At 42.8% G+C, this 24,261-nt stretch overlaps 1 protein-coding gene across 2 annotated transcripts in view; it reads right to left on the reverse strand.

The window, feature by feature from the left end:
* LOC121877255 (U4/U6.U5 tri-snRNP-associated protein 2-like) overlaps positions 1 to 24,261 on the reverse strand; it is a 163,590-nt gene that overhangs the window by 97,212 nt on the left and 42,117 nt on the right. For both annotated transcript variants that reach the window (XM_042382906.1, XM_042382907.1), the window contains exon 4: positions 22,535 to 22,710. In XM_042382906.1, the coding sequence (XP_042238840.1) occupies positions 22,535 to 22,710 (176 nt within the window). The remainder of the gene's footprint in view (positions 1 to 22,534; positions 22,711 to 24,261) is intronic.

The raw sequence follows: 24,261 nt of genomic DNA on the forward strand, positions 1-24,261 counted from the left end.
CTTCCTTTTATTGCAATCAGACTGCCCATATCTCCGTCTTCCTTGATATCAAGGAAGCCTTTGATACGGCTCAGCCTGCCCTCATTTTAGCTGAGCTTGCGCTGTTAGGGGTTAAAGGGAGACTTCTTCAATGGATCGCCTCTTACCTCACCGGACGTCAGGCCCGGGTTCGCGTTGAAAGCTCTATATCTCCTGTTCAAGAAATGAACCTCGACACCCCTCAAGGTGGAGTCCTGAGCCCCACCTTGTTTAACACTCTCATGCATTCCATTGCATCTCTCCCGTGGCCGACAGAAGTTGTCCACTCAGGATATGCCGACGATGTCCTCCTCCAAGCCCCTGACTACCTCAGCATGCAGGAAGCCCTTGATCTGGTCTCCAGAGTGTGATTCACTTGGTTTCCTTCTTTCAACTGCGAAAACAAAAGCCATGTGGCACGGTCGTGTTGTACCTCCACCCCTTCTCTTATCAGGAATGCCCTTGGACTGGGTTAATGAGACAAAATACCTGGGTGTGTATGTAACTCGCACACGTTGTCAGATCCTTGAAGTCCGCTATCTTTGAGACATATGCTTTCGGCGTCTCGCTCCCTTCTCTACCATGTGCAGGGGTTCCCTTGGTGCCACCATCCCTGTACTTCTCACCATGTACAAGTCCTTTGTCCGTTCCTGTGTCGACTACGACGTCCCTGCCCTCGTCAACATTAGTCAGACTGCTGTCAACCGTCTCAAAGTTATCCAGAGGAAAGCTGCTCGTATCATCCTTGGGGCTCCTCAGTGGACACGCTCTACTTCTCTATACTGTATACCGAACTTGGTCTTTCCCCCTTACAGGATCGTGTCCAGGAGTTTTACCTAAAAACTACCGCGTCCATTCTACCGGATCCTCGGGGCAACTATGTCCAAACCAACTTTACTCCTACTGTCTGAGGCCGACCTCCATCTAGAAGACAGTGGCGAGAGTCACTCATCCGAGCCCTTCAGGAACACGACCTCCTGCCTGATATTGTTGTCACCCCCGCTGTTGGTTCGTCTCCTTCTCCCTGGCTGGATTTTCAACCTGAAGTGATTACCCTCGGTGGACCGCTCCCGAAATCTCATGTGAACCTTGTTATTCTCTGCAAATACCACCTCTCCAGGATCGCCCACTGGTTCCCAGGTAGGGTCGTCCTCTACACTGATGGCTCTGTTGACCCCGCTACAGGTCGGGCCGGGGCTGGTGTCTACATCTTCTGTCCTGATGCCCCTGAGCCTATCAAACTTTCTCTCAGAGTTTCTGACGGGGCATCCTCCACTCAGGTTGAACTAATAGCCCTCCTTGCTGCCCTTCTCGCTGAGGAAGAAGCAGATGGTTTCTGCCCCTTGCTTGTCTGCTGCGATTCCAGGTCTGCTCTCGACGGGATTCCATATGGATCAGGGGAAAATAAGGACCTCATCCTCAGAATACGAGGGTTAACATCCACACTTCAGGATGCAGGCCGTCCAGTGACATTCCTATGGATACCCAGTCATGTCGGTATCTTGGGGAATGAGGCAGCAAATGGCTTTGTCAAGACTGGCTGAAACAAGGCCACACCTGACTACGTTGTTCCTCGAACACTTTTACAGCTTAGGACACAAATTTGCCGCAAACAGAGATAAGCTCGGGAAGCAGCCATCCCCTCCTGGACTCCCCGCCCACCTGGTACAATGTCCTCCGTTAAACTTCCTGACCTCTCGTATGCCTATGGGAAAGGGTCACGGAAAAGGGACGTGATTGCTGCCGGTATCATCATTGGGTATGACTTTGCTTGGGAGATTGGTATCCCCGCATCCCCTGAGCAACGCTCTTGTGCATTATGCAGAAGACATGACAGCCGCACCCTTATCCACTACCTCCTAAGATGTCCCCACACACAACGCTTCCGTGACGCCTGCTGGACCACCACTCCACGACCCCCTGACGGAGACATGATGATCCTCCCCATACTGGCCAGATATTATGTAAATAAAATTGATAATGTGTTAAAGGAATATCCTTCCTTCCTTAGGCTTTAGTAAGCCCCTTTTAATATTTATACTGTATATACTTGTGACACTTGACAGATGCTTCTGGTGTTATTGTACAGGGGTACCTAGTGACAGCACTAGGATCCCGCTTCCTCTATCAAGGAATAGACAACTGAAATTGAATTGAATTGATTAATTAAAAATAAAACATATGGATCATTACTACAATGTGAAGCCAATACAGTTATTCAAAATTTCAAATTAAAGTACAGTAATTAAACATAAGAGAGATGGGTTCCAGTACCTGCCTGTGGTATGTATTGTTAAGAAGCAAGAAGGAACTGCTTACCCAATAATACAATCATTAACAAGATTTTAAAGGTAGACAATTTTTTTTCTTTTAAATAAAATTACACTTATTTTTAAAAAAGGAAGACCAATCCATATTGTTATAATTTAAACTCCCTTCACAGGCATTCTTGTAACTCGGATATTTATCGATAATAAAATAATTAGTACATGTATTATTGTACAGTGAACCCTCGCTTTACGCGGTTTCACTTTACGCGTTTCTACATTTACGCGGTACCCTGCCAGAACCGGAATTCCCACTTTACGCGGTGCATCTACTCATATACGCGGGTGAAGTATAATTTTTTTATTTAGCTCATAAAATTCATACAAATTATCCGACCAGAATATAATTTACATTACTGGAATTCTTACAATATGATGATCATTTTGAATATAAACATCATGGATTTTGCATTAGACATACAAATATTAGATCTAATGTAATAAAATGGTTTACACAAAGCAAATATTTTATCTTTTGTGCATAATATATGAAGTTTACATTCAAAATATTCCCTGACCTGCAAGGAATCCAGAAATGTCAATTATATTATCCTAACTTTAGTCTGAGGTACTATTTATTACTAAAAGTTAAAATCTAGTGTTTTCACCCAACATTTCTCTGCTAGGGAGGGAAGGTGGGGGGTGGGGGGGAGGGTTGGGACCGACCGACCAAGCTGGCGTGAGTGTGAGGTGGGGGGGAGGCAAGGTAGGGTACTTTGATTGACAGATAGTGTCGAGAAGAATATTTATTTTTTTTATTAACTGAAGATATTTGTTTTAGCTCATAAAATTCATACAAATTACCCGGCCAGAATATAATTTACATTGCGGGAATTCTTACAATTTGATGATCATTTTGAATATAAACATCATAGATTTTGCATTAGACATACAAATTTTAGATCTACTTTAAGTATTTTGTTTACTCTGAGTAAATATGTTATCTTTTGTGCAAAATATATGACATTTATATTCAAAATATTCCTGGTCTTACAAGGAATCCAGCAATGTCAATTATATTATCCTAGCTTTAGTTTGAGGTATTATTTATTACTATACCTTAAAATCTAGTGGTTTTCCCCCAAACATTTTTCAGAGAGGGAAGAGCCAGGAGTGTGAGAAGAGGGGGAGGGAGTTGAGTCCATTATTTGAATGGACATTAACTTGGCGACTGTATTTCTCTATTTCTCTTAAGTATTAATTGTGTGCATGTACCATCATAAAATTAAGATGTTATTTTTACTAGAACATAGGTATTGTGTCAGAAAAAGTGGAGTTTGGGGGTCAGCCGGTCTCTATTTCATTTAATCCCATATGTTATGTTGTTCACTTTACGCGTTTCTCGCTTTACGCGGGCCTCCGTGGGTTCAATTGACCGCGTAAAGTGAGGGTTCACTGTATTGCAGTTTCACTTCTAATTCAGTTAGCGTAATTTTGGGTTCACCAAAAGTTATGTCTCGCCAATTGCAACAACTTTTCCTAATGCCACTTCCATTGCAAATGGATAATAACCGATGGTAAATTCACATAGGAAATTTATGTAAATCTGCAGTCAATGCGTGTCGTCTGTTTACAACTGACTCGAACGGTCTCAGCATACAGTATTCTCACGTCCACCCAAAAAATAAAAAATAAACTAAATAAAATTACTCCATGATGCTTTAACAAAGTTGCTTCTATTGGTACCAATTATCAAAATAAGTACTTTGTGTTTAATATGGTGGGGGGTCTGGAGCGCCCTGCTAGGAAGGTAAGGAAGATTAGGTAGGATTCTTTGGTTGTTTAGGTCAGGTTCTATGGGGGATGATAATTCAAAAATGACTCATTTCAGACGGAAATGAAGATAAGATTCGAATGAGTAACACCAAATACTATGAGAAAAACCTAGATTTCTGGTCAAAAACCAATTACAGGTATCATAGTAGGTAGTAGGCAGCTACCAAACAGGGAGGTAAAGTATACTCACAACTTAAGGGTATTTTTCTTAGGTGGTTTCAACTACAGCTCCTCCCCGACTACAACGGGGTTAGGGACCCAAATCCAGGTCGTAAGTCGAAATGGTCGTAAGTCAAAACTGCTTAAATAATATAAAGAAAATCTAAAATGGGTGTTTCTTTTTCTTCTCAGCACCACAAAACTCCCACTTTTAAGCATGCCAGCCATTTCAAAGTGAATTACAAACGATAATTTTGTGTATGTACCGACATTGGTACTCGAAAATACGTAATTTGACAAAATTTTGGTACGACTGAGGCAGGTCGTAAGTGTGGGTGGTCGTAAGTCGAGTAAGTCGTAAGTTGGGGAGGAGCTGTATATGCAGATTACCCTGGGGGTGAGGTTACAATTTCAAGCTCAAAATTTTTAAAATTGGTCGCAAGACCGCCAAACGCTCCCACTTCTCTCTGTCTCAGTTGCCACGTGTGTATTGTCGGAATAACAGCTATCTCTCGTGTGTGTCAATTTAGTGCGCTTAAACCTCTCATACTCATTCATAATGCTCAAACACAAGCCAACCTCTGCCTCTGGTCCTCCAGTGATGAAACAACGCTCTGTGATGACCCTGGAAGAAAAAGTGGCCGTTTTAGACTTATTAAAAGGCGGGATGTCGGTTGCTTCTGTGGCACGGAGGTACGGACGGAACGAATCAAGCATGAGATCCATTAAGATTCGAGAGAAGGAAATTCTGAAACCGTGTCTACAAGTGTCTCATTTGCTGCTAAGGTGACTAGCCGGGTTAGAGGTAACACTTGTGAAGGTGGAGAAGGCATTAAACATCTGCGTGGAGGATATGAACCAGAAATCTGTCTCCATCGATGGCAACATGATCAGGGAGAAGGCACTGAGCCTTTATGACTAGTTTAAATCTGAGGTTGCTCAGGGCGAAGCATCCACCAGTTCTGAGAAGAATTTTAAAGCCAGTGCAGGTTGGCTCAACAGTTTCAGAAAGCGTTTCAACCTGAAAAATATTAGACTACCTGGCAAATCGGCATCAACGGACGAGGCAGTTGCATGGGTGTTCCCAGACGAATTCAAGAAATTGATAGAGGAAAATGGATATCTTCCAGAGCAGGTCTTCAACACTGATGAGAAGCAGGCCCCCGGGTTCAGGGCATATGCAGCAGGGCATATGATCAAGCCAGGCATGATTTATAGGTCTGCCAACCCTCGTGCTCTGAAGGGAGAAAATAAGAATCTTCTCCCCGTCTACTGGCAGTCAAACAAGAAAGCCTGGGTGACAGCAATGCTTTTCCTTGAGTGGTTTCACAAATGTTTTATCCCCGAGGTAAAGAGCTACCTAGAGAAGCTGGGCCTGCCTTTCAAGGTGTTGCTGGTCGTTGACAACACATTAGGCCACCCGGATGCCATAAAATTAGCACATGTTGACGTCGAGGTAGTGTTCCTTCCACCCAACACCACCTCCAGCCTCTTAACCAGGGCATTATTTGGTGCTTTAAGGCAGCGTACACACGCCTCACCTTCGTCCGCATTCGCAACACCATGGAGGACGGCATTGACAAGAGTGTTATGACATGCTGGGAGGAATTCAGCATTGCCAATTGCATCACTTTTGTGAAGAAGGCCATGGGTGCACTGAAACCGTAGTCGGTTAATTCGTGTTGGTGGGCACCGTGGAGTGACTGTGTCCATATCTTCAAAGGATTCCGTATGATCGACTCTGAAGTTAAGCACATCATGACGGTGGCCAGGGCTGTAGGCGGTGATGGGTTTGAAGACACGGTCGAGCAGGAAGTCGAGGAGTTAATTGAAGGGCACAGGGAAACTCTGACTGATGCCGAGTTGGAGAAAATAGTGAGAGCGGACGAAGAAGGCGGCGGTGGTGATGATGAAGAACAAGAAGAGCCAGCATGTTGGGCTATACACAAGTTTAGTAAAGTGTTTCAAGTAGCCGAGCACTTGAAAAACTTCGTGTCTGAGTATGACCCCTCTATGGCGCGCAGCATCATCTTCTCACGAGGTCTTACAAGCCTTATGGCTCAGTATATGATGTTCCAGCAGCTTAAGAAACAACAACGAATGCTTCCCATCACCATGTTCTTAAAGAAAACCTCAACATCAACATTGTCAGCAGATCAGCCAACGCCCTCAACTTCTCACAGTGACCTTGAGTTGCCCACATCCTCCCCTGCATCGTTACCTGACCTTGATCCCCCCATGGTGACGTTGGAAGGGGATGAATAATCTTAAAACAACTACACAGGCTTAAAGTTTTTTAACTCATATTTTTGGGTAGATTACATAACTTTCTTTATTTATTCTTTCTCATTTACATGCACACACTATTCTAAATACACAATGTGAAAAAGTAAAAGAAATAATTGTCCTAAGGGCAAACCTGTACTGTACTTAAATGTACCACAAAATGACTAAAAATTTTATGTCTAGTGCACACTATAGCATGTTTATATTCAAATTAATCACTATCTTACAAGAATTCCACCAATGCAAGTTATATTCTCCCCGGTCAATTCAGAGACATTTTATAAGCAGAAAACTTACACCAGCCGCAAAAAGTCTTACGACCTACTCCCAAGCGGTTACATTTTTTGTGACAAACACGTGCTTTATGGTATATAAACAGTGATAGGCCTGTACTTCCCCCATTAGTATTTGGTGGTTCATCCCTTGTTGTCAATCACCATTTGGAGCCGTTTTGCCATAGAATCAGACAGCTTCTTGAAGTAATCGACGTCCAAATCACTGAACCACATCTTCCTGAGGGATTCCTTCCGTCTTGGCACGGATGATGTATCCATGGAATTCAGCTTTTGTTTCATATATGACCAGACATTTCCAATTGGATTTAAGTCTGGTGAGTTGCCAGGCCACTCAAGCACTCATATATCATGATCACTGAGCCATTTCATTGATTTCTTGGATGTGTGGCACAGTGCACCATCCTGCATAAACAAGTCACATCCATGAATGTCATAAAATGTGAGCAGGTGCTCATTTAACACCTCGATATACCGGTCACTATTCATTGTAACATTGTGAGGGAGGAAATACAAGCCTCCTCTACCCACAGCACCACTGAAGCACCCCCACACCATCACATGGTCTGGATGTTTCACGGTTTTCTTGGTGTACCGGTGGTAGAATCTGCTGGCTGTCACTGGTCGTCGTACCCTGTTCCCACTCATCTTTACACACTGAACTGTACTTTCGTCACTCCACATCACCTTTTTCCACTGCTCTGGTGTCCAGTGTCGATATTTGCGGGCAAAAGCAAGACGAGCCTTCCTCATTTTGTCCGTGAGAAGTGTTTATTTTGCGGGGCGACGACATGGCAAGTGCAGTTCCTTTTTCAGGCGATGCTGAATGGTACGCTGTGCCACGTTTCCCAGGACGTCAGGGTGGTTCCTTTGCAACTCGGCTGCTGTAATGTGTGGAGTTTTAAGCACTTCTCTTCGCAGAAGGGCATCTGTAGTCTTACTAGTCTTGCGTAGACGTCCAGACCGAGGTTTGGCTGGTGGAACAGAGGCAGGAGGCAGATCACGTGCAACGGCCTTGAGCCGGTGGATGGTGGCTTTGTTTCGTCCCGTACGTCTAACAATTTCATTCACAGGCACCTTTTCTTCGATTAAAGTGAGGATTCTAACCTTCTCCTCTCTTGTAAGATTAGTCCCAGGCATCCTGGACACAATCACTGAAAAATATGGCGCATAAACACAGTACACTAGTAATCCACACAAGGGGGCGCTTGGAAAATCTGACACAGATCCACTCAGGGCGGCAGCTCATTGAGCACTGCTGGTTTTGCTGTGGTTTCAAGGGCACACCAACCCGGGAGAGTTGCCAAGTATTGTCGGATGTCGACTGGGTAATTTAAGAGGCGGATAAACGCAATAATACCTGCGACACTCGCCCCTTGTTATAGAGGGCCGAGAGTCGCACGACTTTTCGCGGTTGGTGTAGACTACTCTATATGACAGATAAGACGCACAAGATTAATGTACCCGCCTGCTGGTCAATACCTCAATATATATGCAAAGGCATCATATCTTCTGGCAGCCATCACATGTTTTGAATTTATTGTCACTTTACAAATGGCAATTGCATTATTTGCCATTACTCATCCTCTGTCTGTGAGTCTCCAGAGTCCCACTCACACACTCACAGAATCTATGGAACTTGTGCAACAAGTCATCAGGGCAGTGGTTGCCAGCCGAGAGGAATTTTTTTTTGTGCTAGAAAAGGCATAAAAGGTGGCAGATGACTGCATGAGGCATGACGAAGTAAGGGATCTCACAGCAAATATGTTGAAGGAAATCTGCCGTGATGTCAGGGTAGAACCGACCCTCCTTCCATTGGACGGTGAGATTTTCCAACATAGGACTTCAAACACATCCAACGAAGCCCGTGTTGACGTCAGTGCTCGAGGATTCTGGACGCAGGGACAGCGAGCCTTCTTCGACATCAGGATCTTTGATCCCATGGCCGCATGTCACCGTAAATTAGCTCTCGATGCTCCACGCAGGAGGAACGAGAACGACAAGATAAGGGCTTACAGGGAGAGAATTCAGAAAGTTGATCAAGGCAGCTTCACTCCTCTAGTGTTCACAACCTCTGGTGGGATTGGATCAAGTGCAAGATGTATCTACGCCAGACTCGCAGAGGTGATCTCTGAACAGAAGCAGCAGCCCAGAAGTTGTTACAGCCTGGATGAGATGTCGACTGTCCTTCTCTCTCCTTCGGGCGACTTTGCTCTGCCTCAGGGGAACGAGAGTGTAGGGTTTCGTGATATAATGTTGTCTAGCACTCAGGATGGATGGAAACTCTAAGGTGGTTTTCTTGTATAATATAAGTTATATGATAGACAGTCTGGTGCTGGAGGTGCCGTGTGGTGAGGAGCTGCTCAGTAGGCACGTTCGGTGAGTAGCGTGTTGAAGGAGGTAGATGTGCAGGAGCTTCGTTAGAGAAGATGTTGCCTGTTGCTGGCCTCCAGGTTGAATGAGAACGGGACAGCGAGGAGCTTGCTTGGAGGAGGTGTTGCGTGTTCAGGAACCGAGAGCAGAATGAATCTCAATGGAGAGACAGAGCTTATATACACAGCAGCCGTGAGTCATGGTGGGAAACCCCGGGAAGTAGCCGGTCTTTTGGCTCCGTTGCTAGGATACTGTGGCATCTGGTGACGCCCCCCCCCTGGGCCGCTCGTTTGGTTGCTAGGGAAGACGTAGCAGGTGGCATGCAGCTACGCAGTTGTAGGGGAGACGTCCACTACAAGAGCTTCGGCCCCAAAGCCGACAACAGCTGCAGATATTGACTATGAGGCTACAGTCACTGAATGCCGCATAGATCTGCGGCTCAACTAATTCAGCACAGCTAGGATAGCTACTCATGTATTAGGATATTTAATCTTAAGGTAATAAAATGGCGGCGAAGGTATGGCTGCTGATGAATTAGATGTTCCAATCTCAGTCCCCAGAACAACGAAACGACAAGTTCAAAGGTCAAATTGCTCCTCATCATCTGACCCATCTGAATTCTACCGGATCAACATCTGGTATCCATTCCTTGACCAGATGCAAACAGAGCTGAATGCACATTTTCCTGTTGACCATCCTGCCATTCAGTTGCAAGGAATCTTTCCTGAATTCATTGCAAAAGCCACACTCACCTCTAAAGTGCAGGCCGCTGAAGTGGATGAACATGATTTGCCAAGCTCATCCAATCTTCTTTCTGAACTTTTGGTCTGGCGGGAGATGGTAGCCTCACTGGACTCAGTGCAACATCCCAAAAATGCAGCAGAGGTGTTTCAGATGACAGACAGCCTTCCGAATGACCGTGCTTTTCTGCGCCTTCTGATGACATTTCCTGTCACAAGTTGCTCGGCTGAGCGGACATTCTCAACTCTAAAGCGAATTGAGACTAATCAGCGCTCTACAATGACAGAGGAATGTTTGGAGGCATTGTTGTTAATGAGTGCACACGGTCAATGTAACATTTCTGTTGATCAAGTGATTGGACGATTCATGAAGATGCGTACTCGTCGTATGTGAATGTGATTTTAGTTTAATGTACTATAAGTATTTCATTCACATGTAAATTGATGTAATAAAAAATGTACACCTGTATTGTAATTTTCAACTATCTATGAGAATAAAATAATTTGAGGTGTACTTTTGTTTTAGTTTCCATTTTGCATTACTAAATTTTACTGTGTATATTATTGTCTAACAATCCGCTGAAGACTTTGAATTAATAATGTTGGTACGAGTAGTAACAAAGTCAACCACAGGATCAAGGTCCTGTGGTTGACTGGCTAAAACTGTTGCTAGCATTTTGGCAGGCACCTTAGTAGAGTCCTCCTACTGTGAATCACTCTGAGGAGAGAGTGTTGACAGCAGCCAACACTGTATTAGCCCTCAAGGATCCCCTTGATGATCTGGTGGGCTGAGCCTTTGGAGGGGATATCCCCTTTTAAGATTCTTCACTGCAATTCCTTTTGTTACCCAGACATTCAGCAAGGGGCTGAAAGAGTGGGCTTCTGAGATTCATTTATCTGAGGTGCAGATAGTACATTACCTAATGATGTGGATCTCTTGAGACTACCATAACTAAATGGACTAGATATCTCTAGGCTTTATGTTTTAGTTCTGGATGATGTACACTCGCACCAAAAACTATCGGTGAAGGGTGAGATCGACGAGTTACGAAACGATACGTATACACTGTGATATGTCGGGAAGGTTGGTAAGTGTATCCTCATAACCCCCCCCCCCTCCACTAGGTGTTGCCATATGGCTGACAATCAGGGCTGCCAACATACGGCTGGAACAACTCGCCTTTCCCAATACCTATCGTCACTGGTCTCAAATTGTTCACACTACAGTATGCACCGATACTTTTTGTTGCGAGTGTTCGTTTCATTGTGGATGCATGATTATTTGAATTCTGCTACTGGTTATTGGAGGTTGTCTGAGACACTACATTGATAAATGTAGAGCCACTGTGAAAAGTGGCTGAGACTCTCTCTTTAGCACTTCCTTTTGAAAGAGGAAGGTTTTGCAGGACTTAGATGCTGATGCATGTCTCTTTTCACAAATAATATTCAATGAAGGGCTTGTACACTCTTCATCCTTATGAGCATCAAGCCCACATGAAGCACATACAGTAGGTAGGCCTAGCTTAAATCTACGACAGATTGTGGATACTTAATCAAACTTTTGGCAACAAAAACATCTTCTTGGCATGGGCACATACAGCCTAATGTTTAGTCTATACTGAGCTACCATCAGGTTCTCAGGAAGAGTTAATGTGATGATCAGAGATGGCGTAGGTGTTAAGATTTCATCGACCTTTTTCTTGATTCTCTCTAACTTTATTACCTCTTGATCCACAAATTCCTGCTGAAGGGTTTCTTCCGAGTAGCTGAGTACAATACACCACACCTTGGGTCTGGTTCATATTAATGTGTGGGGAGCAAGACACTGTTGTTCCACCAATACATTGAAGTCTTAAACTTATTACTCATCTCTAACGACAACACCTCCACCAAAAGGCCCCCATCTGCTTGGGGCACAACTTTTGGTGCAGATCCACATACAGTACTGTACTGTACTTGTACAATATCTCAGTATGTCTGAAAAATATTCTGGTCTTTTAGATTAATCTCACTTGATGATAAGGCTATATATTTATCAAAGACACCAGGTGGGGTCTCTCTCATGACAGCACTCTGCCAAGAAGGACGTCCCTCATGCTGGCGAGAATGTCGGTCACTGCTGGGCACAAAAGGCTCCAGAGTGGCCACTAAAGAAGGTGTTCCAGGAGATTGGTCCATTGACAAGCCGGGGTCATTAGGGTTGGAATCAGTCTGGGAATTTATGGGAATGGATGCCATAAAAATTATCACTAGATTTTCATCTCCCCACCCACCAAGGAGGTCAACGAGGGGAGGCCTACGCTGGCTACCACTAAAGGTGGCAGCACACTGGGCACTTTTCCTCCCAACATATTGGGCAAACACATTCCGGCCAGCAAAACAAAGACACGCTTGCTTGTTTTAAGGCGCATCTGCCCAATGCAACGAAAACACCAACAAAGCGTGTAGACGAGGTTCACCATGAATCCCATTACTACAGTTAAGGCCTTGAAGAATTGTGCTATAGTTCTTTAATTGTTGAAGTAAGTAAGGAAAGAGTCTGCAAAAGCTAAAGAAAAGACAATGGTGCGTCGTGAAGTTTGTTTACAAGTGGTGGTGGCTGACAGGTCAAAGAAGACCCTGAATAACTATTTAATAATACAGTGATATCCCCATTAGCCGGAAAAATTGGTGCAGAGCACTTCTGGGGATGAGAGATTTATGGCTAACCGGACAACTTTCTCAAACCCAGAAAATCCCCTATCCCCGGAAATATTTCCGGTTACTGAAAAAAATTTCCGGGTTTCTAAACTATGCATCTTGCACAGACAAACACTAGCCCACATCCTCAGAATGTTTCCATGTGCTGGGGAGTTTTCTGAGAGTAGTAAACTAAAAAAATCTGTATGATATGGTCATGAATGACGCTGTGTGTTACAGCAAGGACTGGTATTTTCCACTCCCTTGGAGCTGTGGGGGATTAGTGGGTCTCGTGTAACTGACCTGACCTGACACAATGTCAGGTGGAGGTATTAGTGATCTCATATTACTGACCTTCTGATACCATGACAGGTCACCCATTGTCGGGTGGGGAATTAGTGGGTCTGAGAACCCGAAGATGTCTTGAATAAACATGGAAGCTAAAATACAGTATTTTTTTACTTACACTTAACACATTATATCCCTTCAACATTATGTTACATAAAATTTTAAAATGTGGAGTGAGAAAAGTGAGGGTGACTAGACAGATGGAGTGGAAAGGAGAGATAACATGCACCAGTGTTGCCAAGCACTAAGCTCCTCAACAGCTGATTTTTTAATTCACCACCACGTACTTAACCACGCACAAATTTATGTCATGCAATATGGGGGTGTGTGGGTGGTGTCTGGGTGTGATGTTGTGGTAGTAATTAATAAATAAGCAATATTGTTTTGTCAATGACAGTCGTTTGATGAATAGTAACGTACTACAATTGTCACTACTATTCATCAAACTACTGTACTGTCATTAACAATACAATATTGCTTATTCATTATTCATTAACTAATACTCCAACACCACATCATACACACACAACATCTAGTTTAGTCTATTGTGTGAGAGTTGGACGGAGGGGGGGGGGAGGCTGGCACTCCCCTTTTCACCAATGATCAGCCTCTTATGGTGTATGTTTTACCTCTGTTAATATAAAATATTAAACACATTACGCATATATTATTACAATAAACATATCTTTATTAATTAATAAATAAAACAAAAACAAAGTAAAACATTTTACAATAGGCATGAGGAGGAGTAGGGGAGAGGCAGGAACCTTTTGAGGGGGGGTGCGGTCAGTTCCCTCCCTCCCTCCCTCCAACACAAGAGGACCCGGGAGCATGATGCAATATTTCGTCATTTTTCTATACATGTTATAGCACAGTTCATGTAAGGAACAATAATCATCCCATAGATTGGGAAAACAGTTTTGAAGTGTATAGATCATCATCTGTCACAGAAAGACTTCTGGTTGAAGCAAGTTTGATCAGGGAAATGAATTCTATAAACCTTAGTGATGGTCAGTACAAAACTGATAATATGTTACACAAATTTATTTGTCAGTGGCCCAAGGTTAAAAATGCTTGGAAAGCATTCAAGGTAGATGTAGGATAGATGATTAGTGGGTCTCATATTTTTTTCCTGACTTGACATGACTAGTTACGTCGCCCATTCTTATAAGCTCCTCTTGTGTTTGCGATGGTGGTGGTGTGTGGATTACTGGATGTTATGTGTTTGACCTGACCTCATGTTTTGTAAGTTGTACATAAGCCTCACTCAGTCTCAGTCCTTGTAATTCAGTTGCCTCTGAAGAAGTCTTGAACAAGGACAAAAGCTAAGGTGCTCCATTGTTTCACTTTTTCCTGTGTGATTTTATCAAGATGTTATAGCACTGTACAGTATTTAATATTTTATATTATCAATGATAAAACATACACCATAAGTGGCTGATCATACGAGAATATATAAAATAATAAATGTTGGAGGTGTGTGTATCGCTGTACAGTATTGGTATTAATAGCTAAGGCCCTTTCCTCGAAATTTATGAAATTCATCAATGAAAATGAATGGAAATTAGAAATAGTAATAGATTTATATAATGCAAAAAGCTGGATGGTCCATCATTATTTATATTTTTTCATAAATACTGTACAGGGTATATGTACGTATATTTAAAAAAAAATCCCTGAAGATCTCTTGATTAAATACCATATTACTCATTAATGAATCATCCATCATGCCACAAGTTGACTTGTGTTTCATGAACTACAGTTGTACCCCACTTAACGCAGTCAATTGAACCCAGAGGGTCCCGCGTTAAGTGAAATCCGCGTTAAGTGAACAACAGAACATATGGGATTAATTCCAATAGAAACCGGCCCGACCCCCAAACTCCACTTTTTGAAGGCACATACCTATGTTGTAGTAAAAAAAACATCTTAATTTTATGATGGTACATGCACACAATTAATACTTAAGAGAAATAGAGAAATACAGTCGCCAAGTTAATGTCCATTCAAATAATGGACTCAACTCCCTCCCCCTCTCACACTACACAGCCGGCTAACAGATGGTCGGTCGGTCCCTCCCTCCCCCCCCACCCCCCACCAACCGTCCCAAGGAGATGTGTGGGATAACCTCAAACTAAAGTTAGGAAAATATAATTGACATTGCTGGATTCCTTGTAAGACCAGGAATATTTTGAATATAAATGTCATATATTTTGGACAAAAGATAACATAGTTACCTAGAGAAAAAATTTTATCTAAAAATTGTAAGTTTAAAGCAAAATATATGATGTTTATATTCAAAATGATCACCAAATTATAAGAATTCCAGCAATGTAAATTATATTCTGACCGGGTAATTTGTATGAATTTTATGAGCTAAAACAAATATCTTCAGTTAATAAAAAAAAAATAATCTTCACGACACTATCTGTCAATCAAAGTACCCCACCTTGCCTCCCCCCCTCTTCCAACCGCGCGGTCAGTCCCAACCCTCCCCCCCACCCCCCACCAATCCTCCCTTCCAGAGTTTTTAACATTTAGTATTAAATAATACCTCAGATTAAAGTTAGGATAATATAATTGACATTGCTGGATTCCTTGTAAGACCAGGAATATTTTGAATATAAATGTCATATATTTTGGACAAAAGATACCATAGTTACCTAGAGAAAATTTTTTATCTAAAAATTGTAAGTTTAAAGCAAAATATATGATGTTTATATTCAAAATGATCACCAAATTATAAGAATTCCAGCAATGTAAATTATATTCTGACCGGGTAATTTGTATGAATTTTATGAGCTAAAACAAATATCTTCAGTTAATAAAAAAAAATAATAATTCTTCACAGGGTAACAGATGGTCGGTTGGTCCCTCCCTCCCCCCCACCCCCCACCAACCGTCCCAAGGAGATGTGTGGGATAACCACTAAATTTTAATAAATAATACCTCAAACTAAAGTTAGGATAATATAATTGACATTGCTGGATTCCTTGTAAGACCAGGAATATTTTGAATATAAATGTCATATATTTTGCACAAAAGATACCATAGTTACCTAGAGAAAAATTTTTATCTAAAAATTGTAAGTTTAAAGCAAAATATATGATGTTTATATTCAAAATGATCACCAAATTATAAGAATTCCAGCAATGTAAATTATATTCTGGCCTGGTAATTTGTATGAATTTTATGAGCTAAAACAGGCAGTCAGGCAGGGTGGCGGGTGGGGCAAATCTAAAAATAGCGTCTCGGACACTCACCGCGTATATGTGGAAAAAACCCGTGTTAAGTGAAAGTTCAGCTTTGGCAAGGCACCGCGTATATGCGAAAACGCGTTAAGTGAAAGCGCGTTAAGCGGGGTAAAACTGTACGTATACAAGTATGTGTAGTGATCTCTTGTTGAGGGGGGGGTGCAGTCGGTATCTCATACAATACCATATGGACAGGACTGATTCTTGTCAGCTTCCAGTTGTCATTTGGGGATTTTTCCAAAGCAATTCTCCATTAATATTTGGGATGAAATGTGTAGGTATTAGAGCTTATTGTATTAGGGTGTGTCATATGGAGGCGAATTTTTTTTTTTGAGTTTGAAAAATCGGCCCATGGTATTAATGATGTAGTTCTATGTGCAGAATCATGTGATATCTTCAGATTTGAAAAGTTTTCATTTTTTGCTAGGTAAATTTTAACTTGAAATCTTATGAAAATTCAGTATTCCCACCCTTTTACCAACACCACTAAATAGCTTATTTAAAGTAAAGTAAATGTATCAGGTTAATTTATTAGGATGAAAATGATCCAGAATAGTGAAAGCGAATGATCTTGACACATTTATTAAATTTAATATTCCTTTAGAAAACAAAATCATTAAATACAAAAACCGGTTTTACTACTACGACCCGGTGTTGCTGCACACCATAGAGAACATGTCTTTCTTGCTTCTGTTTCTACTCATCACCTCCCTGCTGACCACTGAGCTCGGATGTAGCCTTCCCTCCTCTCCTGGCTGTACACGTGACTGCTGGCCTCGCTCACTTGCTGTACACAACGCTCTATACTCTGGGTGTGCGAGGGCCAGGCAGGGACATGCATGGGGTTGTCCAGGAAAGCTCTGACTTGAACATTGGTGAGGCTGCAGGTAAGAGGGGCTCACTGCCAGCCTGGATGTTATCCAGATCTATGAGATCAGTGAGGGTCTTGGCACCTAGATTGACTTCAGGAGTCTTCCTGACCCTGAAGGAATCGTCACCAACTGATTCGTCATGCCCAGATCCTCTCATAAGTCTCATATCCAAGATCTTTTTGACTGCCACTCTTCTCTCCTCCTCATCCTTACTGCAGAGCATTGTCTGCAGAACTGCCTCGGGATGAGCATACCAGGAAGATCTCCTCACAGTCTGCTCCACAATCTGAACAACCTTTCTTGGCTGACTCCTCAGGAGCTCAAGCTGGAAGAGAACATGCCTCGGACCTTCGGAGAACGATGACTTGACCTTGGTGTTGAACCAATTTGGCAAGTAGACACTCACGATGAATTGGACAATAAGTCTCAGGTTGTGAAGCTGGTTCCCTTTCAGTTTATGATGAGCGACCCAAATTCTGCAGAACCTGAGAGCCGTTGTGAGCCACCTAGAATGTGAGACTGGACCTATCTGCAGGTAAGTAAGTCTATCAGGCATGACCCCAGTTTTGATGGCACTGCAAATCATGTAACCATAGTACTGGTCAGTACTCAGGTCGTCAATGACAGTATGTGCAAGCTCAACGAGTGGAGGGCCAACTGTGATTTTTTCAAAGCTAGGATTTATTTCTAACTCAGTGGCAGAGTCCAGTATCTTGCCAAGAGGACCAGACCATCTGTTGTTTGAAAGAGTCTTGCCATCCAGCTCCTGGATCAGATGTCTGAGTGGCAACTCGTTGGTGTGGAGGTCACAAACAATCCAGACCAGCTTCCTCCCAATCTTCCGCTCTATCCACTGTATGACCCCCCCTTGCCACCCTGTGTTCGTGTTGGTGCTGTCCCCTCCAATGGCCTGCAGGGTCTGGTCTACGTTCCTCTCTCTGAGCCAGTTCACAATGTTATCTGCCACTATCTCAGCTGGTTTCCTGATGTCATCTTTCTCTGGAGTGAAATGCCACAAATACTTCCCTCCTGGTTCACTGCAGCAGGAGTAGTGTTCCTCCTTCACCATGGCAGGGAACAACTTGTCAGAATCTCCAACTTTCATGAACACTTTAGTGTCATCCCTTCTCCCATCAAAGAACAAACAATTGATTCCATTTTCTCTTATCCCATTATCAAACTCCTCTTCTAGGTTACTGACAAGTTTCTCCTGAGCTCTCCTTACTTTGTTATGATCTATCACCAGGTGAACATCATCAGGTGTTATCAAACCACCGTCAATCCAGGCAGCTGTTGCTATCTCTGCAGTTTCTCTGAGACCAGTGTGGTGTCGCATGCTGGCCAGAGCTATGCTCGGGATATCTTTCCTATTTCGAATCTTATGCCTGGAAGGTTTGGGATCATTATTTTCTGGGTTAGGGACAAAGTCACCATTCTCCTGGTCAGCACTCGGATCAGCCATGGGAAAGTCATTAAACTCTGAATCAGCTTGACTCCAATCATCGGCCTTTTTTACCTCACCCTGGGCCTTCTCAAGTCTCTTTTCCTCGGCAACTCTTCTCCTCTTCTGTCTCTCTGTGGCAGCCTCCTGTCTCTTGGACTCTGGAATATCTTGGCTAGAAATCATGAGAGCCCCTATACTGCCAGTCTTCTCTCTCTGTGCTTTGACAAATGCCAGTTCGATCACAGGAATCTTCAGTTCACGCTTGCACATACAGGAGATGTGGGCCTCGGATTTACAGTCACGATCTCATCCAAACTCAGGACAGAGAACAATTGGGCGCTTGCAAGTAATTATGTCAAATAACTGGTCCAGTTGCTTGGCAAAGCTGTCCTTAACTGCAAGTTTTCCTCTCCCAAGAGAGATATCTCTTGCCTTTTCCCAACTAGCTAGCAGTCTCTCACTAATCTTCTTCTGACTTGTTATGACTGGAGGCTTGAACTGAGCGTTAGCCAGAGTGTACTGTGCCAAGACAGCTTTGGTCATATTTACTGGCAATGTCTTTGTTTGTGTAAGTTCTTTGGTTCTTTCATTGATTTGCCCTGATTAAACACCGTATCTCAAAGCATCTCTAAATGTAGGCAACTCCGGGACTTCCAGGAGCCTCTCCCAGACCTAAGATAGTGACTGAGATGCATGATTTGTCTCGCCCCGACACAAGCAGCCATCGCAAATATTATCAACTTATAAAATGCATCAGAATCTGAAACAGAAAAAAATATTGTTAGTTGGGTTGTTAAAGAACGAAGTCAGAAAGCAATGTTCACTTTATTTAATTGTACGTACTAATGCAGCTGTATCGTGTTAGATTTTTTGATAAATTACGCTTAAAATTTACTTCCAGCAAAGGTTGCAAAATATTGAAACTGAAATTATTTTCGTTGAGTACACTAAAATCTACCAAAAAAGTGCGATAACATTAGTTTTAGCCGATCTTCTTCCATGACACAATCTATTATTGTATTGATTTTGTGTACATTAAAGTCTCGACTAACAATGGTTGTAGATGTAGTGAAATTAATGTAAAAATTTATTTAGCTTTTTGGAGAATGTTATGTATTGTATGTACAGTAGAAGTGACTGCAAGTCACACATATGCAGTTGTGTTGGTACAAGAGATTTTTTTAGGAAGGGCATGGTCCTCCTCACTCAAGCGGGCTAATTTAGATACGGAGATGAATTTGATACCATAATGATCCTAATAAATTCTTCACCAAACATTTCCAATAAGATTAATAATTTATAACTAACTCAGCACAGAAAAACACACACACACACACACACACACACACACACACACACACACACACACACACACACACACACACACACACACACACACACACACACACACACACACACACACACACACACACACACACACACACACACACACACACACACACACACACACACACACACACACACACACACACACACACACACACACACACACACACACACACACACACACACACACACACACACACACACACACACACACACACACACACACACACACACACACACACACACACACACACACACACACACACACACACACACACACACACACACACACACACACACACACACACACACACACACACACACACACACACACACACACACACACACACACACACACACACACACACACACACACACACACACACACACACACACACACACACACACACACACACACACACACACACACACACACACACACACACACACACACACACACACACACACACACACACACACACACACACACACACACACACACACACACACACACACACACACACACACACACACACACACACACACACACACACACACACACACACACACACACACACACACACACACACACACACACACACACACACACACACACACACACACACACACACACACACACACACACACACACACACACACACACACACACACACACACACACACACACACACACACACACACACACACACACACACACACACACACACACACACACACACACACACACACACACACACACACACACACACACACACACACACACACACACACACACACACACACACACACACACACACACACACACACACACACACACACACACACACACACACACACACACACACACACACACACACACACACACACACACACACACACACACACACACACACACACACACACACACACACACACACACACACACACACACACACACACACACACACACACACACACACACACACACACACACACACACACACACACACACACACACACACACACACACACACACACACACACACACACACACACACACACACACACACACACACACACACACACACACACACACACACACACACACACACACACACACACACACACACACACACACACACACACACACACACACACACACACACACACACACACACACACACACACACACACACACACACACACACACACACACACACACGAATTAAGACAACATCCAGTGAGGGTCTTGTGTGGATACATGGAGGTGAATGAGATCAGCTGTTGAGGAGTTATCCCTTGGCAACTACTGCATGTTACCACTCCTTTCCACTCCATCTCTCTAATCACCCACACCTTTCTGCTTTCTCACTCCATATTTTAAAATGTTATGAAGTATAATGTTGAAGGGATACAACTTTTTTCATTTATACTTATACTTATCACAATCTCCCTAAAAATACTTTAGCTTTTGTGTTTATTCAGGGTCTTCAGGTCATGAAACCCACTAATCCCCCACCCAAGAAAGGGTGACCTGACATTCCATCAAACGTCAGTAATATGAGACCACTAACTCCCACCCTACCTCCATCTTTATTCAAGACATTTTCAGAAAATCCTCTCGATTTTCAACCTCGAGATTTGTTCCCAAAGTCGGATCTAAAATTCCGGCTTTGGGGAATGATTTTCCGAGAAATTTAATTCCAGCTCACGGAGAGTTCCGAGTTTGAGGGATCTGCTAACGGCGATATTACTGTACTAAAGAAGTTTTAAAGTGACGAATAAACAGAAACATGTCACCGTTTTATGTGTTATAATTTAAATTATTATTGTTTCATGATTTATTTAAATTTTCATTTGAATATTCAACAGCAAATAAGCTCATTTGAGTATTAACCCGGCCAGCAGACCTCGCTGCCAAACCGCTGTCCATTTCTCATCACAGCAGAAATCCTGTTGCTTGCTTGGCCAGCAGGCAGCAAAATGGGCAGTATGTTTGGAGGAAAGTGCCCAGAGTGCCACCACCTTAAGTCTGATGACACCCAAGGGTCCAAATGGGATGTTGACTTTGGTGGCACCTGCTGGACTCTAGCCAAATGACTCGCTCAGAGGCCAGCCACGTTGGTCAACAGATTGACTTGATCGGGCTGCAAGTCAAGCATTCAGTTTTATCAGATAAGGGACAAAAGAGGTGTACTGCTAGCCATAGGATGCAGCATTCAGCATCGCTCGACCTCCAGGATTCCCATCTTGCAACTCTATGGGTCGCCATGGGAGCACAACTCTCCAGCCCTTGCGAACTGGGCCAGAGGAAAGGCACCACTAGCCAGGTCTCAAGGGTAGCAGCTCAAGAGAACCATTAAGTCTCATCTCTCCCTACTAGCCCTTCCAGTATAAGAAGCCCTTTCCTCCTTGAGAAGGAAGGGGGGTCCAGCCCCCGGCCCCCCGATGTGGGTCATCAGATCAACAGGACTTCAAGTGTCCCCCTCCCCCAACATGGCTACCTCCCTCCAACCACTGTGTTAGGAGATAAATGTCAGTACTAAGAAGGAAGGTATTATCTATTTCTTCCCACAATGATCCAAATAATGGTTTTTTCTGTAAATATTTTACCTCACCTGCAGAACAACGTTGCAGTAGTCATTAGCCTTGATGTTGTTGAGACCAACAATGCCCGGCAGATACAGAGTACCATCATATGCCCGACTCATCTTGCTCTGCGTGACCTTGTTGGCAATATAATCTCGTGAGAAGGTTGGGTTCACCACAAAGATTATGTCATTCAAGGACGAATCTGAAGGAGCAAGCCAAGAGGATATGAACAGTTTTCAAACTTTCAACAAAGTGAAGAAGTTTACATTATTATCCTCCATCATGCAGCACCGCAGTAGCTACTCAATTATATTTATACACAATATTTAAAGGATTATACACTGTAGTAACAATACCATAAGACATCTGAATTATTATCTACAATAATGTACAGGAATACCTCGCTATTCACAACTCCGTTTATTTGCAATAATATTTTAATACCCATATTCAACATTCACAAAGCATACTCCACTCATTCGCAACGCGAATAAAAAAAAAAAATTATCCATGTAAATACAGTATTACCCCGCTTTACGCGGTTTCACTTTCCGCGATTTCTCATTTGCGCGGTACTTCACCAGAACCAGACTTTCACTTTCCGCGGTGCATCTACTCATATACGCGGGTGAAGTATAATTTTTTATTTAGCTCATAAAATTCATACAAATTACCCGGCCAGAATAAAATTTATATTGCTGGAATTCTTACAATATGATGATTATTTTGAATATAAACATCAGAGATTTTGCATTAGACATACAAATTTTAGATCTAATGTAATAATTTGGTTTACACAAAGCAAATATTTTATCTTTTGTGCAAAATATATGAAGTTCACATTCAAAATATTCCCTGACCTGCAAGGAATCCAGAAATGTCAATTATATTACCCTAACATTCCTAACTTTAGTCTGAGGTATTATTTATTACTATACGTTAAAATCTAGTGTTTTCACCCAAACATTTCTCAGAGAGGTAGGAGCCAGTGAGCTGGGAAGAGGGGGAGGGGGGAGGAAGTTGAGTCCATTATTTGAATGGACATTAACCTGGCAACTGTATTTTTCTTAAATATTAATTGTGTGAGCATACCATCATAAAATTAAGATGTTATTTTTACTACAACATAGGTATTGTGTCGGAAAAAGTGGAGTTCGGGGGTAGGGCCAGTCTCTATTGGAATTAATCCCATATGTTCTGTTGTTCACTTTCCGCGGTACCCCGTGGGTTCAATTGACCACGTAAATCGGGGTACTACTGTAGCATATTGTTATAAAATAAGAAAATGAAGAGCCTGAGTGTGTGTGTGAGTGTGAAGTGAATGTACCGTATATACTCGTCTATAATCCTCTCTCGTTTATAGTGTCATGGTCACGTCGACTGCTAGTCTATTTAACTAATGAATCTTATTAAACTCCACGACCGCAAAACATGAGTGAGTTAGCGACCCCTGAGAAGACGTGTTTTTCCCCATAGACACTACACTTGTGTTTCCCTCCTAGAGTCCCGCCTTTGTGAAGACAGTTATCAATGCGTTGTTTATTCCACTTTCTCCTGGGAAGCTCAATCTTGAATTAATCTGTGTAGTCAACTCAAGTAATTCGCCAGACCATTGTCAACTGAGGGTCATCTTTGAATGAGTAACAGTTAGAGTTGTTGTAATTATTGTCATTGCGTGAGTAGCGATCACTGGCAACACAGGGATATATATACCCGTGCATCACGCAGGGCGACCGTCCCCTGATGCCCGCCC

Source organism: Homarus americanus, unplaced genomic scaffold (assembly GCF_018991925.1).
Source record: "Homarus americanus isolate GMGI-L3 unplaced genomic scaffold, GMGI_Hamer_2.0 scaffold367, whole genome shotgun sequence".
Lineage (NCBI taxonomy): Eukaryota > Metazoa > Arthropoda > Malacostraca > Decapoda > Nephropidae > Homarus > Homarus americanus.